The sequence below is a fragment of the Oryzias melastigma genome, linkage group LG10, assembly GCF_002922805.2.
Source record: "Oryzias melastigma strain HK-1 linkage group LG10, ASM292280v2, whole genome shotgun sequence".
In the NCBI taxonomy this organism is placed as follows: Eukaryota; Metazoa; Chordata; class Actinopteri; order Beloniformes; family Adrianichthyidae; genus Oryzias; species Oryzias melastigma.
In genome coordinates, this window is record NC_050521.1 from 23,897,729 (window position 1) to 23,917,079 (window position 19,351).

Consider the following 19,351-nt stretch of genomic DNA (forward strand, 5'->3'; position numbering starts at 1 on the left):
TAAAGATCGAAAAGAACCAGAACTACTGAGGACTAAAATGCAGACATATGAAAGAAAACTATCCCTCATTTGTAGAAATATAATAGAAATAAACTTTTATTCCATGTTTTTTCCTAAAATTAAACTAAAAATTAGATTAAAATAAAATATATTTTTTTATATTTTGAGCCATTAAAAGAGAACATGGATAAAACAACAAAGCTTTTATAAAAGTTGTGTAATTAGCTTGAGTTTAAATGGGATCATATTTTTAATCCGGTTTTGTTTTTAGTTAATAAACTGTTACTTTTCCAGATTGCACCTGCTAATTGTATTTTTTAAAACTTTTTGGTTAAAAAATATTTTTGTACATCTGCATATTTGGAAAAAAAAGAATAGCTATTAAAGCAAATGCCTTTTTTGTTTGTTTTTTAAAACAATGTTTTGTTTTTGACAATTTAAGTAATTTTCCTCTACATTTATTCACATTAAGCCTCAAGAAAAGAACATTTTTTGTCATTTCTTGACTAATCTTCCAAGAAAACATATTTAACCTCTTAAGACCAGAGCTAATATTTGAGCTAACCCTCTACACACGTGGTCAAAACTGGATTTAAGAGGTTAAAAAACAAAAATCTGATGTAGTTAAGGTCTAACAGTGATACCAAAGTTCCTCCGCTGGGATTTCAAAGTTCAGCGTATGCTGAATCTGCTCATGTTTGAGTTATCTAGAGCAGCTCAGCAGAAATTACACAAAGTTATAGCAAATAAAAACTAAAGAAAGTGAGCGATGCCCACTCACATTTACAGAAAAGCTCATTAAAGCTTTTGGAGAGGCTTCATAACACTGGTATGAATTCTGCTGACTGACTGTAACCTTTGAAGACTGTTTCCTCATTCAGAATGAATAGTCAAAGCCAGCCACGGGCTCAGCGAGCTCTTTACACTGACACTTATTAATGCAGCGTGTTACCACCCTGGATTTAGCACACTTTTAAACATGACACTGTATATTTTGGCTGAAAGGCCCGTCTGTGAAAAGTCACAGACTTTGGTGACTTATTGTTTCTATAAGTGTGTGCTTGTATGCAATTACTTGTCTGAGATCCATCATTCAGTCTTTTATGGGATGGTTTAGTCAAGTGTCCGACGAGTGAAATTAAGTCATAAATCTCATCTTTCTGTGCATTAAATGTGTGAACATGTAGATAACAGTCTGCACGTCCACACACACAGATATCTACTAGTATACAAATACGTGTTAGTCTTTCTAGAACATTAAAACATATTTTCAGTGTCATAGGAATAAAACTAAATGAAGCGATATCTTTGCTAACACCACTAAAAAAAGTTTCTTCTTATCAAATTAAATAATACTTCAGTTCGGTATTTCATGCAACTTGTTTTATCTTAATACAAAATTGAATTAATGACATTATTATAGTGTCAGGTCTCCGGGTTCATTCCTTCTTTCATGTCAGAAGTTTTCTTTAGAAAGAGGTTGTGATACTCTAAAAGTGTGTTGACATTGTTGCTTTTCGGTGAAATCTGCATGGGTGATAACAAGCATTCCTAACATTTCTTTTAATGCTCTTCCCGTCACAGGATTTCTTTAGGAAGTGGTGTCACTCGTTTGATGTATTCTTGTGGATGGAAGTGTACCATCCAGCACAGCTGTGGTGGAGGGTTGGTGACGCAGTTTCTCATCTCTGTTTCTTTACCTCACGTTTTGTTGTGTCATTTCTGCACTCTGCTGTAGTTTGTTTTGCTCTTTTAATATGTGTGTGTTGAGGCGTAACGTGGAGATGACTCTGTTCTGTTTGACCGTCTTCTGCCGTCTGTGGACATTTAGGGGACAGATATCCAGACACTTCCTTTTTTCATTTTCAACACAACTTGTATTATTGACCACATTTTAAAAACTGACCAATACTTTTTGGATTCTTCCAAATGACCTGTTAACCACTGAGACTGTAAGAGTTATCCACATGTGAGCCCATGAGGTCTTTTTTCTCATTTTTTATAGCAGCTTAAAGACAGACCTGCATCAGAGCGTTCTGCTGACAGCACATTTTCTAGAGACAAATGGAGTGAAAGAACAGCAGATGGCTGATTGAAAAGACAAAAAACAGTGAAGAAGCATTCTGAAATGAGTGAGGTAAGGCTGACCCTGAGGCAAATTTAAAAATGGTGATTCTTGTGGAATTTTTCTCTTAATGGAGGACATATAAAAATAAAAATAAGCTCAAAATTGCATTTCTGAGCAATCAAACCATTATGAAGCAGAGCAGGTGACAACAAAATACCCTGGGCGGGTCACAAGCTCCCCACTCCATTATGATGCATCCACTGATAATGTTAGACTACGGTCACACATCCCAAACCGCCACCTCGCTGCGGCATTTGTAATAAGCAGGCAGTCACATTTTTTACAAATAGCATGGTAGCCGTAGAGGTTTTAAGAAAAAGTTAAAACATTTACAGCGAGCAGACAATTTTCTCTAAACGTTGACATTGGTCAACAAATTTCGAGGTTGTAGTCCAGTCATGGACAAGGCTGACGCCATTACCAAATTGCAGCCGGAATCGCCGACCAGCAGCTGTATCTGGACGATGTGTGAAAGTCTTTGGACGCCAGCCATCCATATCAATGGCCACTGGCTGCCAGCAAGTTTGGTAGCCTAGGGATGTTTAAGAAACGGGTCCTTCTGTACTCATTCTGACTACTGTCATCTACATTCAGGACCATGCCAACAGTTTTCAAATATTGAAGATTTTGCCGATGCCTCCCCATTGTGTGGTGACAGTTTTATTTGTGACCGTAGCATTTCGCCTGGTTAACACAACGGAGGCCACTTCAATTCGAGGCACATGTTAACCTATATAGTTCAGACCAGACGCAAAGCGCCACGGACCTCCGCGGCCGGCTCGCACAGTGTAGTGATTGTTTCGGCGGCTGGTCTAATTGTTGCACAAGCTATAAGTGATTCACATCAATTCTGGCAGGAAGTTACGCCAAGATACACAAGAAAATGTGAAAAAATTTCAAAATATAACACATTTTTCACAATAAAATACCGCGATTGACAAATGCGATCGTATTTTTGTATCTAAACAGACGGAAGAGGCTAAATCCGAATTCTTCCCCTCTCCCTTACCCTTCATTTGGTCCTTCAAACAGACAGTTGTGAAAAAATTGTGTCTCATATTTCAAACGTCGCCTAGGATAATGACATCACCAATACTCGCTGGTCTGCTAGCGTTAGCGTGGAGCTTTTAGTGCTTGAATATACATAACAACGGCGGTTTTATAACCTTAAAAAGGTCATTCTACTACAAAAAGTCAATATATCTGTCTGTTTGGAGGGTTGGATTTAAAAAATAAATTTCTTGGACACACACTTAAACTCCCCCTTGAAATAAAGGAGAATGGAGAAGGGAAGAATTTGGATTGGGCCTACGCGTCTGGTGTGAACTGGAGGTTAAGTGGATACCACGCCACTCCGCTGCACACTGCTTCGCGGTGCTTCTGTGTCGGGGGAGAACCAGGCGTTAGGTTGGGGTGTGAGGGGCTGTAAGCTAGCGGAGAGTGAGTAAACAGAGAGCTCAGTCGTGGGTGACAGGAGGCAAATTTCTAAATAACCACTGATTTTCTGCGGAAAATTACATCTAAGAACCAACAGTTTTCTTCATTTTGGCTAAAGCGACAAAACAGAAATAAATGGAGACCACTGGGTATGCTTTTTAAAACAGATCAAAAGATGAGTTGGCCTTTGATGACCTTTCCAGACTTAAGACACTTTACTAACATTTGAGGATGAGACAGATTTCTAAATGCAAACTAACATTTTTATCCTAATTGATGTAATTAAACTTTTAAAAGGAAATGTTTCTCAGCTGATGATAAATGATGATGAAGTGTTACATTTCCCACAAGTTAAAAAAAAAAAAGAAACAATCTTGATAGTGGCTTTTATACTTGACAATAAAAAATGAGCTGGACAAATTCCAACTTGTAACAAATTAGATCTAATGCTTTTATTTTTTAATCTCTGTGATTATCGGACGACACAAAATGTGAAATGTTTTTTGCTCTGCAAAGAACAATTTGAGACGAGCATGTTGAACAGAATGCAGCCACTTCTACTGAGCAGCACTTTGTGTGGATTTGTCAGTTAAACAGCTGCCTTTGTCTCTGCTGTGTTTGTTGCATTGTTCATCAAAACTCCAACATATTGATGCTGACAGTTTATTGAGTACATGTCAGAGTTTCTGCCTGTCTGCGTCTGGGAAAAGAATAGAAGAAAACATGTGGATAAGCTTGTTTTTTTTTTTCCATTTTCAAACCTGTATCAGACTGTTTTGTTCTCCTTTGGTCTAAATTGGTGAAATTAAACACGTGCAGAGACATGGAAACACATCAAGGGGACTGCATTAAGCTAATATGGATGCAAATGTATTTTAGCCCAAAAAGTGTTTAATGAATGCCATTAGTATTCTCCGAAAGGGCGCTCCCACTCACTGACAGATGACTAAAAGAAATCCTTTCATAATTGACTGCTTCAGCGCGGTTCAAGAACTTTCTCCAGATGTTGGGAGTCACGCATGACGCGCACGAACAGCCAGACATCGTCTTCTTTTGTCCCACTCAGTGTTCTTTCAAATAGCATTAGCCTTTTGATACAGCAACAGAAGTGGAAGAAAGAAAGAAGCACTGTGTATCGGGATCAGATCACTCTGCCAGAGCTTATGACAAGCTGCTTTTATGTTATCCCTCTTCTTCAGGCACAGTTTCATTTTGAGGGGATTTTCAGCTTTATGAACAGAGCAGTTCACACAATGCAGTCCCAGTGTTCTTTTAAACTCCATAAGAGCTGGATGGACCTTGAATGGGTGAAATGTGGTGGTAAAACTGTGTAAACCTTCACAGATACGTTGATTTGGTCACTATTGTGCTAAATCTGTCTTTAAGTTGAATAAATAAAGAGACTTTGAGATAAAGAGGTAACACCGGATGATACAAATAACTCAAAAAATAAGAGTGGATGGTTTTAAATGTTACTAAACGCTCAGGCTGAGTGGAAATGTTTTGTTTTGCTCCTTAAATGCTGGAAAAAACATCAAGGAGAAACCAGACGGCGCCATTCCACCTTCTGCCTGGTGTCTCTCCAGTCTCTAAGCCAGCAGCTCAGTACACCTGAGGCGAGGATTTGAATGTGTGCAGCCTCAGATGTGGTAACTTCAGACACAACCTCAACCTCATCCTCAAAGATGCAGTCCTTTCATTTCAGGTTTTCTTTCATTGACTTCCATCATTGCATAAGACTTTTAAAAGTCAAGCAAATTAGAACTTTTTTAAATCAGTAAACTATAAGGCGGCATTGTGTTGCCACTACGGTGGCCCTGAAGTGCAAATCACGTCAACAAATAGTTAGAAAAACGTAACTCCACAAAAACAAAATAAAATAAAATGAAAAGGATACATTTAAAAAATATTGTTTGTTCATTTTTTCATGGTTATACAAAATAGGAAAAAAAATCCTCTTTGGTGGTTTAAAAGTAAAGTTTGGAAGTCTGTTTTGATAATTAAACTTCATAAAGCCATTTTTTAAATTGCATTTTGATCTTTTGCTGTGGCAAAATGTCTTGAATTTAAATGAAAATACCTCAAAATGGGGCTATTTCGAGGTTCAATTAAAATAGATTAATTAGATTAACTAATTACAAGTCAAGATTAATTAATCACTCAAAGAAATTAATTGCATGACAGCACTAGTTAGTTTTTTATGATTTGTTTTGGAATTTTTAATTGTTGTTTTGATGATGTGATTTGGACTTCAGGGCCACCGCATGCCGCCCTCCTCAATGAACAGAAGTTCAAACCAAAACGCAATATTTTAACTTAAATGTTTTAAATAACAAGAAAGGTGACAGTAAAATACAGACAATAAGTGTTAAAAGACCTCATTTGCATTTTTTAAACGTTCAATCCAAACAAAAGTCAGGCTCTGCAACTCGCATAATAAACTTACAAAATACTTTTGAGGAATTTGGAAAACTTTCTTTGTTAATTATGTCATTTGTTACTTAAAGTCAACAACTGCAGCCCATTGTGGCAGATAGTTACCTGGAAATAAGGTTCACCTTCAGGTGAAAATTAAACAAAACTCTGCAACAAACTGAACAAACTGAACTAAATTACAGCACGCAGGAAGACTGTGAGGTCCAATAGGTCAATTCTGTCATTACTTCTTTTATTTATTTGTGTATTTTTTCCTGTACTTTAGACACAGGAGGCGTAAAACATTAACTCGCAGCGTTTTTATCTTTCCGTAAGTTACGAGCTTGGGCTTTGCTCGCTGACACAAACTGAAAAGATGTGGTGATGAAACGAGCAGCCTGATTGAATCTTGATGAGGGACCAAAAGTTCAATTTCTCCTCTGTGGACTTTATGATGAGTTCCGCAGAACTACCACTTCATTTTTTCACTGTTTCACATTGTTGTGTGTTAATGTAGAGATGAGGAATGGAGCTAAAAGAGCTAAATATGTGTGTGGGTATGGGGGCGATCAAAGAAGGACGAGTGATAAAGAGAGGTAGACACCGTCTGTGTCTTGCTTGATTTTGTGATTTATACTGCTTCATCGCAGTAAGAAATAGCGTCGTCCTTGTTGCAACAATGAGCTGTGAGTCATGCAAGAGGATAAACGAGGAGCGCTGGAAAGGTGAAAAACTAAAAAAAAAAAGGAAGTCGATGAAAAAAAGAGACAAAAGGAGGGAAAAAGCGCGGGCGGGCTTGCTCAACAACAAGGTTTGAGTCATGTGCTAATCAACAAAATCACAGGAAGCATTTATAAAGTTGAAGAAGAACTTAAAAAAAGCTAAAAGTTTGCAAAGAAAAAATTTGGGCCTAGTTTATAAAAACTGTTCAGTAAATCTCCCATAATGCCACTTCATTAACAAAAAAAACTATTGGATGGAAAATGTATTGAAATGTCTCATTTAGTACACATTAAATATAATAAATATACTATATATATATATATATATATATATAAACATTTAATTACTTTTTTTAAATTATTGGTTTTAATTTCATAAATTGGCTAAAATACCAGTGTTTTACACAAAAAAGTAAAGCATGTAAGTGATACTAAAGTAGAAATGTTTGAAAATCTGAGGAAATTCAATCAACTTTAATGTCTTTACTTCTATAAAAATCTAACATTGACACTTATTATTTATAATATTTAATTAATTTGTGAAAACTGTAATAAATATGTGTAAATCAGTCAAAAAAATTGATCAAAACTTCCTTCTTAAAGCTGGAAAGACTAAAGAGTGCAAAATAAGAGACATGTAAGGATTAATGTGCATCTGCTAAAAAAAAACTCAAATTATTTTGGTACATTTTGAAGTTTATTAAAGACAATTTTCCAGACATCACCAATAAATAAGGACGTAAACATTTGTATTTTTTTATTTCTAATATAAATGTTGTAGCTCAAAAAAAGTTTTCTTGTTTTTGTAAATTATTGGATCTAATTAATAGTTTTTATGTGTTTACTTGTAATTTTCTGAAATTGTATCAAAGAGGAAACATTGAAGTTTGTTTTTTCAGTAAAACATTAATGATGTAATCTTCATGAAGATGAATTATTTACTTGATTTAAGCTTCTCTATGTTGTTGTATCCTATTTATTCTCACATGGACCTTAGAAATGTTTTTTTGTGTTGAATAATTCACTGATCTCGATATACATTTGAACATGGCTCAGTAGGAGCCCGCTGTGCTGCTGCGCCACGTTCAAGCTGCTCGGAGGGTTTAGGCTGAGTTTGGTTGAGCAGCTCAGGAGTACATCGAACATTTTCACTCGAGATCACAGCTTCTGTTTCATTGCAGTGATATCATGAAAATAAAATATTTTGGTTATTAATCATATTTTAAAAAAAACTAGAATGTTTTACATTTTCATCTTGTATTTTTCTGTGACCATTGATTTTTGTTTTCATTTATTGGAAGGTTTTAAGGATATTTGTGATTGGAAAAGTATTCTGAAGCAAAAGTATGATGTTTTTTGACATCAAAGTGTGTAAATCGACAGAAATTACCCTAAATTTTAGACCAAAAATGAAAAAGCAAACAGAAAAATGAACAGATTTATTCACATTTACTAATAGAGATACGTAAAGCTGAACTTGTTCTTTTCCTTAAATGATTTTTCTTGCATGAAATAGAAAAAAACTACACTTTTATCATTAATTTCTTATGTGTCTACCTAAAGAGTATGCATCATTAAGAGAAATATGTCTTCCACCGTGGCCATCTAATGTGGGGGAATCAAACAAGCGGAAAGAGACGCAATACAGAAAAGGACAAAGTAGCAAGAAGCGGCTGCACTTATTTAATTAATTGCCATCTCATTAATCACATTCTCATCTAACCTAATGTTGCACTCCATGCACCCAGACAACAGGTAAGGAGCGGGTGGAGGGGGGGTATGAGAGCGTGTGAAGAGCAAACAGGCTGTTGTGCAGCAGCAGTTAATGAAATGGGTGGTTATCAAGGCCAGCAGGCTTCATTAAGTCCGGCGTAATGACCTGTGTCACTTTTCTCACTCTCTTTGTGTCGTTTTTCTCGATTTTTGCAGGAACTTCATCTTAGTTAGCACAGACAAGTTAAAGGACAGTTGATGTACGAAGAGATAATGTTAGCAGTAATTTTATTTCTGAGTTTGTATTTAAAATATTATCCCAAAACCTCATCATAATGTGATGTTGAGTGTAAATGAAACATTAATTCATGCATGTTCTCTTAGTATTTGTGGCCTACTTTAAGTGATCATTTGTTCAGGTAAGTCGATGGACACCTCAGGGGGTCCTCGATCATCCATGTTGGAAAAAACAGGAAAGCTATGTTCAAATGTATTCACTGCTCACTATATGGTGCGTTCGCCGTTTAGTAATGGTGTCCAAACCTACAATTCCGAATCGAGTGCACTAGAAATGTTCAAGAAGTTTTTGCAAAAAACTAGCTGCATTGATGCTTGGGGAAATATAGACCATAATGCAATGTGTTTGAACATTTAAATTAAAAAGTTTCAATTTTTAAACAAACCATCCACATTTTCATCGTCAGAACACAGTGGATTCACAAAGAGATGTCATTCAATGTTTGAATTGATAAGATTTTTACTTTTTAGTGCTGTAGTTAGTTTTCAATCACCACCAGACTTTTCTGGTCTGAATATACCCTTATTTTTAAGAGAGTTTTAAGAAAGTAAAATGTCCCTTGGTTTAAGAAAAGTTGTCCTAACTTCGGTGTTAAAGGAAAAATTACGATAGAGTTTTATGATATAGTTTTCTCATATATTTACAACTTTTTCTCTCCTAAATTAATGACTTTTTTTCTCGTAAATGTATTACTTTTTTATGGTAAATTTATGAGATTTAAAGTAAGACATTTACGACTCAAAAACACAAATTTAGGAGAAAAAATTCCTAAATTTACGAATTTAAAACAAGTACATTTATGGGAAAAAAGTAATAAATTTACAACTTTAGAAAACACATAAATTTACGGGAAAAAGTCATAAATTTACAAGAAAAAGAGTGATAAATATACATGAAAAAATAGTTGAAAATTTACCAAAAAAAGGCATAAATTAGCTAGAAAAGAAGTTGTAAATTTATGGAAAAGAAAGTCATAAATGTACGAAAAAAAAGTCAAAATTTACGAGAAATAAAGTTGTACATTCACGAAGAGGAAGTCATACATTTACAAGAAAAAGTCATAAATTTAGCCAATGACTTTTTAAGTCATAAATTCATGACTTTTTTTCTTGTAAATTCATAAGATTTGAAGTTGTAATTAAAAATGTTTTTTTTTCCATTTGTAAACTGACCCTAATACTCCGTTGTAAAAAGTAATCTAATCATGATTTTTTTTTTATTTTCAAAGTAATCTTAGTTTTGAAAAACAAGTCTAAGTCACAAGAATTATGTTTCTCAGTGAGACCATTTTTATTTCCTTATTGGCTGATTTTTTTTTTTTTTCAAATAGAAAGAAAATCTGACAACAAATTTGTAACATATTTTTCTAGAGGCCCCCTTTTTGCAGTGTGCAGAGCATTTTCTTGTTTTTGTTTTAATACCATTACAGCTTTAAGTCACAGGGATCACCTCTAAATGCATCCCTGATTACCACAGAAGAACCCCCCAGACCGCTGAAGGAAAGCTGGGACGATGACATCCATGAGGTGAAGCTCTTGACTGAATCAGACAGAAGCATCGGATGGAAGGTGATGACAAACTTTTGAACCAAAGGCATGAAGTCACTGCGGGTCACACTGTCTGGACAAATAAAGCTTGACGCGAACAACGGAGACACTCAGAAAATACTGTAAATTTTAAGGCTCAAAGCAAAAAATAAAGAAGTTTGTCTGAAGTGAAAATAACTTCAGATCTTTTTTAACTTGGTACAAATTACTCCCAGTTGAGTAACACAGAAGCAAAAAAAAAAAAAATCAGGTCATGAAAAGGTTTACCTGACATGCTCTATAATAAATGGAATTTCCCTCTTGTTGCTTTTCTTTTTTGTTCCCATCTGAATTTATCTTAAACTGTTTGCTCTGCTTTCAATCTTTAATTCTGTCTGTACTATTAGCTCTCAGATAATCTCTAATTTACTTTATTTTATTTAATCTAAACATTTGAGCATTTAATATTTATGAAACAATGAGAGATTGTGGCACTTAAGTTTACTTAAAGAATACCATCCAATAAGAACAAAATAGAAAATTTAGTGAAGAAATGAACAGTGGAGGTTGGCTATCTGCAATACCTGAATGTAAAGAAGAATATAATAGTGTGAGCATTAAGTGTGCTGTAAGCTAATAGTATGAGTCCTGGAATAAGTAAAAAAAAACCTCTTTCCACCCCAATTGGTTTTTATGAATTAATGTTTCTGCAAAATGAGTAATGGATTCCACAGGGAAGTGGGAATGAGTAATCACTGTTGGAAAAACATATGGATTCAAGCGTGGACTAATCTAATTGTAAGTGAATATAGTTAATGATGTTGTGTTCATACAGGTGAATACTCATTTAGCTATTAAATAAAGGCTGAATATATTTACCACACTAAAGAGTTCTATCTGATTATCAGAAAGAATTACTTTCAATGGTGTTGGTCTTGTTTTATGCAGTAAGCAGTATTAGGAAATAAAAATATCTGAAAAAAATGCTTATAGAAGGTTTTCTTCATAGTGGCAGCTTAATGCTGTTTGTCACTCTGTTTGGCAAAAGCTAAAAGAGAGATCATCTCCTCTTACCTTTACTTTTATGCTACGTGCACATCGGCATGTGTCAGGCGTTCTTAAATGTGCTTTTAGCATACGTCTTCACACTGGATGAGTTCCCTCTGGTCACATGCAAGATGGCACCAGAAAAAATCTCAAGCCAGAAGCGGAAATTTTGCAACTTTAGGAAACCTTTTTAAAAAATGACATTTTAAAAAATTTTCTGAAATATTAGCTTTAAAGTTTTAAAATGCGAATAAACCGTAACTGTTTAGCAGTTTTGTTTGTAAGATGAGCTTCAAATCAGACAGACAACGCTAATCGTAACAGTAGTTGGGATAGGCTCCAGCAACCCTGTGATCTTGAAATGAATTGCGCTGCTTCAGAAAATGGATGGATAAATGGATGAACGGACGGATGGATGGATGGCCATTGAGGGGTTTTATAAACACCAAACATAAAAATTAATCAAAAACTAAAGAAATGTTAATCTGCAGGTCTCAGATTCTCTCTTCCAAACTGTTATGTACCCAAAGCATAATATTTACTGATCTATTTTAGATTTAAATTCTCACTAAAAGAAACATGTTTCCTTTCTGGCGCATAAACACAGAACATCGTATCAATCATTTCTAACTCTGCCTTCCCGTAAACATCTGTCATGTTCTGTCAAGTTTCATGAAGATGTAGCTTTTTTTAAAGCTGCTAAAAAATGAAAGTTAATTCGTATTTACTGAAATTCTTTTTGTTTTTTAATAAATGTGATTAATAGCTTAGGTCTAAAATAAATAAAAAAAAATGCAACAAAACATCTTCAATTTTAAACATTTAAATGCATTTGGGAAGTATCTGTTTTGTCGATTGAAATAAACAAAATGCTTATTTTGAGGTTTTAGACCACGAAACATAATATCTGTCTAGTCAAAAGATTATCATCATCTATCTATTCAGATTTAAGTTAAAATGTCTCAGTGAGTAACCTTAAAAAAATGAAACGCATCAGCATCTCCTCATATCCTGCGTGTAAGTTCATGTATTAATGCTGTTTGTTCGTGGTTGTTTTTCTTTGCTCGCCCCTCTGCCAGAAGTATCGATGCGTAAGAGACAGAAGGTTCTGCATCTTAAGGTTGTCTAATGCAATTAGCTTGACCACTGGGTTTTATAGTTGTGCGTGCACGTGTGTGTTTGGCCATGAGAGGAAAAGACAGGCACGGGGGAGATAGATGGTGTGGATGCATAGCTGAGTCACTTTCTTGGCGACTGAGTGCGTTTGTGTTCATGCTAAGGTGACAAACGTGGGTCTCTGCCGCTCTTCGGCATCAGCGGCGCTCATGTCTGCACGTGAGGATGTGTACAGACATAATGAACCTCTTCATTCGGTCATTTTCCAGACCAGCGATCGAATCAAGATGAAGCTCGTCTCAAGTGGAAAAAAGAAATCAAAGGGGATCGGGTCATGTTGACCAAATGTGCTCACTGATGTTGTGATACACGAAAGACTGCGGCGAGGATATATGCCGGAAAAAAACAAGAGCTGGAGTTGTCATGAACACATGCAAATGTGTCCTGTTGGTACTCCTTAAAGAAGGAAATCTTTCCAGTGAGTAGTAAAGGAGGCGAACCATAATACTGTTAATGTTTGTGCTTTAGACATAATTAAAGCGTATCAATTACCTGCTCAAAAAGCTGTTGGTTAATCTTTTATACATGTGATGTTTGATTGTATTTTCACTATGATTTGATGTTGCAGCCAACTTTATAATTACAGTATAGTCCTATTTGGAGTTTTAATAATTTAAAAAACATTTTATCTCTTTTTAGAATCTTTTCATACAGATATGGAAAGAAGGGGGAAGGAGGGAAGCATTTAGGTGGTAGAAATTCTAATTTTAATTTAGTTGATATTTTTTATTAGTCAACAACAAAACCAATTATAATTTTAAACAAACTTAATGTGATTTTTAAAATAAAAGTAAAAGAATGAGCTTATTGGTAACATACACATACAGTGAAGAAAAAATTGTAAATATTTGAAAACTGTGATTTTGCAAGTTCTACTTAAAAATCATGGAGGGGTCTGAAATTTTATCTTAGGAGCACAAAGAGAGACGGAATCTAAAAAAATGTGGAAATCACATTGCTCCATTTTTTAAAGTCTTTCCACTTTGAGGTCATCGATCACATGAGCTTTTTTCTCATATTTACTTTGTAAAGCCCCTCGTCCTTCCTTCCTTTTTCTGAGGCCATTTTTAACTCGTAGGCATTAGAAAAAAAAGTCTCATCTATATTTTAGAGGTATGTCAAAGTAAAATGTGTATTGGGGAGGACACAACATTCAGTCTAAATTTAGCGGGCTAAAGACCACCATTGTCTTTGAAAAATACGGTGATGCTGGTAAGAATTTAGGGACCAGATCTGCTTTTATTTTTTCAAGAGACTTGATTTAAAATGTTGATTTTTCTTTAGTTGTGCAACCGAACAAAGTGAACAGAACCGTTTTCTTTCACTTTCTGATCAAATATTTCCACTTTATAACTTAAAACATTCTTGGAGTCTGTTTTCTGAAAATCTAAGAGACATTTAAAAAAATATATATATATTACGGGATGTTTAGTTGACATATGTGACTTGAATATAAACTTTTTAAATGTATTATTCATCCATGTTTGAAGCAAATCATTGCTTTATGCTTTTTTACAGAATAAGTCTCGTCTCATCCCTGCAACTGATGCTGCCTTTTATCTATATTTTTTGAGAAACGGGATATGAAATAAACTCGTCTGTAATCCTTTTTTGTCGTTGCCGTTTTGAGAAGCACCTGGCTGCTGTTTTCTCCTGTTAGATTCAATAGCAGCTGTAATCACATCGAACAGTGAAGATGGCCGCCTGCCCAAACCTAAGTTACCCTGTCTGATCTCATGAAGACTAATGCAACTCTGAGCTTCATTCAAGCCAACATTTTCCAGTGTAATAACAGTGCACACACCTTTATTTGTAGTTTTTAGGAGACTGGGAGAGGATTTTAAAAGCACCCAGAGATTGTGTTGAATATTTCTACCACTTCCCTTTAAGATTAGAGCTTTACTAAGTCAAGCTAACTTCATACCACTTTCGCCTGCACGCGATCACTCTTCATGCAGTCCCTCAGAAGTCAGTAGTTTAAGAGGGAGTCCCCCCGTCTATTTCTGTAAACTTACATTAAAGACAGAAATGAACAAGAGGCTTTAGTACTCCCTGTTGGTGGGGGTTTGACTCTCCGCAACATGTTGTAGACAGGTTGTTAACATTTAATGCGGGGATGCTAACATGTTTTATTCATAGAAGGCCCGGCTGGTTGTATGTCACACAGCTACAACAAATTTTGATTTGACATACAAAAAGGGGAACCAGCAAATACAGAAACCTTCAGTCAGCTCCAGATTCTTTTAAAGGTCAATATTGGTTTCAAATATGTTGCTCTAAGTCAGGGGGGTCAAATTCAATCACACACCGGGGAGAAAATCCAAAACACATCTACGGTCGTGGGCCGAACAGGATAAACATTTATTGAATATACTAAAACTTCATTTTTAAGGTAAGGGTTAGGATACCGGTGCAGTCCACAACGGGGTACTGGCAGGTACCAGTTTGCAGCTGGAGGTTGGGGACCCCTGATTTACTAAGAACAGCTAGCATATCAAAAGATGATAAGTTGTGAACACCCAAAACATCAATTTTTGTCGCGGAGGAGTCCTTAACCACTCTTCGAAATGTGACGACTTGGGAATGAGAATGTGCTGCACTATGTTACCAGTGCGAGATAACATTGGGCCGTTAATAACAAAAATAAAAAATAATCTGGTGGGCCGGATGTAGTCACCCAGCGGGCCGGATCCGGCCCCCGGGCCTCGACTTGTGCTCTACGTTTATTTTAGATTCTAAAGGGCTGATTCTATAGGCAAGACATTAAACCATAATATTTCGACTGTGGAGTAAGAAGAAGAAGCAGGGGTCCCATATTCACCTTTACACCCAAAAAGAGAAGATCAGTCAATTTACAGTCTTTCTATGGAAAAATCTCATTGTAATTTATAATACTTGTGTGCCAAAAGTAACTAAATTGATCATATAAAAAGTAAATCTGAGTAATCATCTGCCTTATTTGGTTAAATTGTCTTGATAAATATTGAATACATGTAACCATGTGAATAAAATATGATTTATGTGTTTCTGGTCCAAAAGGTATTTTCATGGGTTTTGAACACAAGATTATTGGAAAAACAAGAGATTAATCTTCAAGACTTCAAAATAAAATAAAAAAAATATAGCAAAACATAATCCCAATTTTAGTGTAGATTTTATCCTAAGAACTATTTTTGTTCCGTTAACCCTTTAACACTGGAGCTCCAATTGTAATTGGTAACTAAGATCAACGTAATTCCAGCAGATTCTGAAGAAGAAAAGCGCCGTGTTACCGGTTTAAAAAAAACAGTATGCTAAAAATTTTGTGTTTAAGCGTCACCATCATACACATCAGGTGTTAGAGGGTTAAGGATGCAGATTTAGACAAATATCTGTATCCTTGGTACCCAAATGTCAACATAATAGATACAGTCACAGAAAACGTAACTTTAAAGCTCCTTCATACCAAATATCCATTTAAAGAAAGTTACTTACAGCTGTAGATAATACAGAAAAAATAATGAGAGCACATATTTTTGTTGGTTCCATGTGCAGACAATAAGCTTTGCTTGTGCAGGGAGCCGGGATAGAAACAGATGAACGCAGAGGCAGGGAGGCAAAGACTGACAGAGGTAATATGGTCAGAAAGATCTTCTGGCTTCCTAAACAGGCTAAAATAAATTGGCCTCACAGCAGTTGGCATGTGCAGCATCCAGCTGACACACACAAACGCACAAAGCCTGGTTCATTCATGCTGATATTACTTCAGCGACTTTCTCCTTCCCCATATTTTAGTCTGCTTCCCTGCTCTTTTAGGCAACTTATCTGACAACAAAGAGAAAGAAGGGAGGGTAGAAAGTAGGCCTGTAACAGCTGGTACCATCGGAACAGCATGCACAGAACTTTGTGTAAAACTGCTTTTAAACTCGGTGTCAGTATGGTCTATTTTTGTGTAATTCTAGCCTAAAAAATTTAAAATTCAACCTTTTTATTGTTGCACATCACTGGATAGTGAAGAAGTCTCTGGAAAGAATTTGGTGATAATTGTGTTTCTAACATCACAATTAAAAAAATAAATGGTGATTGTAATCAAGACAACTGTTTTTCATGATATTTTGTCTGCAACAGGCCAGATCTCTCCACTTAGATGAATAAATGTAGGATAGGGAAGCAATTCAAATTCTGTCTTAGTGTCACCGTGTACTGAGAGTGAAAAGAACCAAACAGACAAATGTGGGGATAAATGAAGGAACATAGTAATTGCAAGGTTTTGATCCAGTCTATGTGTTTGATGAATTAACACCAAAACTGAATAACACAAACTCTTAGAACTACCGCAACTCTTCAATCAAAAAAAAACGTAATTCCCACTAATACTAGAGTGGAGAATATTGGTGTTCCAAAACAACCGAGAGCCATTTTTCTCTGCATCGGCATCAACTGTTACACTGGAAAGTTGTGCTACTTTAAAGTGCTGCATGTCAGTGCAAAGCTGCTTTTCTTTGCTTAAGAATTTGTTGGAATTGCATTAATTGGGTAAACAGTTGAAGAGTTATGGTAGTGGACTTCTGGTATTTAATGGGTATGACCTTATTCCACAGGTCAAGGAGAGTTTACACAACCCATAATAACCATTTGTTTTCATTGGTTGTTACAGATATACAGGGTTTTTTTTTGTTTAGGGAGGATAAAGACCAAAAACATGTATGGAGTCAGCACTGACTCAAAACAGAAGTGCAGATATAGTGGAAGCAGTAAAACTTGCTGAAACATAAAATCTTCTATGCAGTTACACAAAATGATGTTTAGTATTTTAACCTCTTCAATGGTTTTATGGTTTGTAAAGAGGTCTTAAAGAACTTTAAAATTGCTATAGCAATGATGAATGATGTTTCACTGGATGTAGACCGAATCCTGTGGAGTCAGTCGATCATCATTGGAACTTCACCAGTTACACCGTTAATACATCCACACCACAGGTCTTTGAACCTATTGAGTACTGTCAACATCATTTTTTGTCCATTTTGCTTGTTGTACCAAACCATATTTGACAGACCATTGCTCATTGTTGTCTGAATTGGTTTCACCACAGCCCATCTAATTCTATTTACTCACATTCTTAATTTATCAAGACATGGATTCACAGAAATAGAACGTATATGTTATCAATAAAAGGATCTACTACTTGCGTCTGGTTTGATATCAGAGCTATAAGGAAAGCTGAAAATCCACAGCTGGTTTCTGCTTTACAACTACAGCTGTGAGTATCGTAGAAATACAGTAGTAAATGAATAAATCACATTTTTAAATGACTAACATACAGCAGCTCAAACAGCATCAAAGAAACTTGACATCCTTGCAAGCCAACAGCATCCATGCATGAACTTTTGTCACTTAAATAAAACAATTGTTCTATTTAAGTTTAAGCCATAGTTTAATCTCACCACTGTAAAACTCATGAAGCATCTTGACTTTCTATCTGGCATTTGGTAAACTGTGAAACAATTACATTAAATACTCAAATTGCTAATTTTAAACCTCAAATAAGACATTTAACCTCTAATTCTGGGATTCCCAAATATCAACCAAACAAGCAACCAGCCCACCAACCAAGCAAGCAGGCAACCATCCAACCGACCAAACAACCAAGCAAGCAACCAAACAATCAACCAGTCCACCAACCAAACAATCAACCAGTCCACCAACCAAACAAGCAACCAGTCCACCAAAAAAACAAGCAAGCAACCAGGCCACCAGCCAAGCAAGCAAGCAACCAAACAAGCAACCAGGCCATCAACCAAGCAAGCAAGCAACCAACCAAAAACCAAACAAGTAAGCAAGCAACCAAGCAAACAAACAAGCAACCAAGCAACCAACCCACTAAACAAGCAACCAACCAACCCACCAACCAAACAACCAAACAAACAAACAACCAACCAACCAAACAAGCAATCTGGCCATCAACCAAACAAGCAACCAAGCAACCAACCAAACAAGTAAGCAAGCAACCAAGCAAACAAACAACCAAACAATCAAGCAACCAACCAACCCACTAAACAAGAAACCAACCAACCCAGCAACCAAACAACCAAACAAACAACCAAACAACCAACCAAACAAGCAAGCAACCATCAAACCAACTAACCCACCAACCGACCAATCAACCAACCAACCAAACAAGCAACCAACCAAACAAGCAACCAACCCACTAATCAACCAACCAATTGACAAACCAACCAACAAACCAATTCACAAACCAACCAATTAACCAGCCCACCGATTTACCAACCAATTAACCACCTAATGTTTCCATTCCTCATAAAGGTGCTTGACAAAAAAGGAATATAAACATAGGTTAAAACTATAAAAAGTCATAAAACACCATACAGACAAAAACCAGCAACAGTCAAAAGACAAATATAAAATGGAAAGAAACATTGATGCTAATGTGTTCCATCCTCTGATATTGTTTATCAAAATTCCTTCAACTCCAGTTTATGAAATGATACAACGTACCGCCTTCCATTCCAGATCTTAAGGAACAAAAACACTTTAATGTGCAAATCTATCTCAGTTTTCTGTCTGTCAGAGGTTATGCTTACTGTTATTACCACTTGATCAAACAAAATTTGACCCCTACTGTTGTTTGTTTCAAAAGTTTGAGCTCTTTTCCCATCTGGGACCACTGTGCCATCCATTCATACATGGTGTAATACCTGTAACTTTTAGCTCCGTCGTCCGTCGCACCAGTCTGGATCCATACTGCAGCTCGCAGGTGTAATTTCCCCCATCGCCCTCTTCTATCTCGGGAATCCAAATATGTGTGGTGTTGACAGTGATGGAGCTCCTCCATTCAACCCGCTCACACTCCTAACAGGCGGTACAAGCAGAACAGGCTCATTCACCATCA

The 19,351-nt window shown here is 36.0% G+C and overlaps 1 protein-coding gene across 2 annotated transcripts in view; it reads right to left on the reverse strand.

Annotated features, from left to right (window-relative positions):
* il1rapl2 (interleukin 1 receptor accessory protein-like 2) overlaps positions 1-19,351 on the reverse strand; it is a 373,988-nt gene that overhangs the window by 101,598 nt on the left and 253,039 nt on the right. For both annotated transcript variants that reach the window (XM_024283660.2, XM_036213986.1), the window contains one exon: positions 19,158-19,311. In XM_024283660.2, the coding sequence (XP_024139428.1) occupies positions 19,158-19,311 (154 nt within the window). The remainder of the gene's footprint in view (positions 1-19,157; positions 19,312-19,351) is intronic.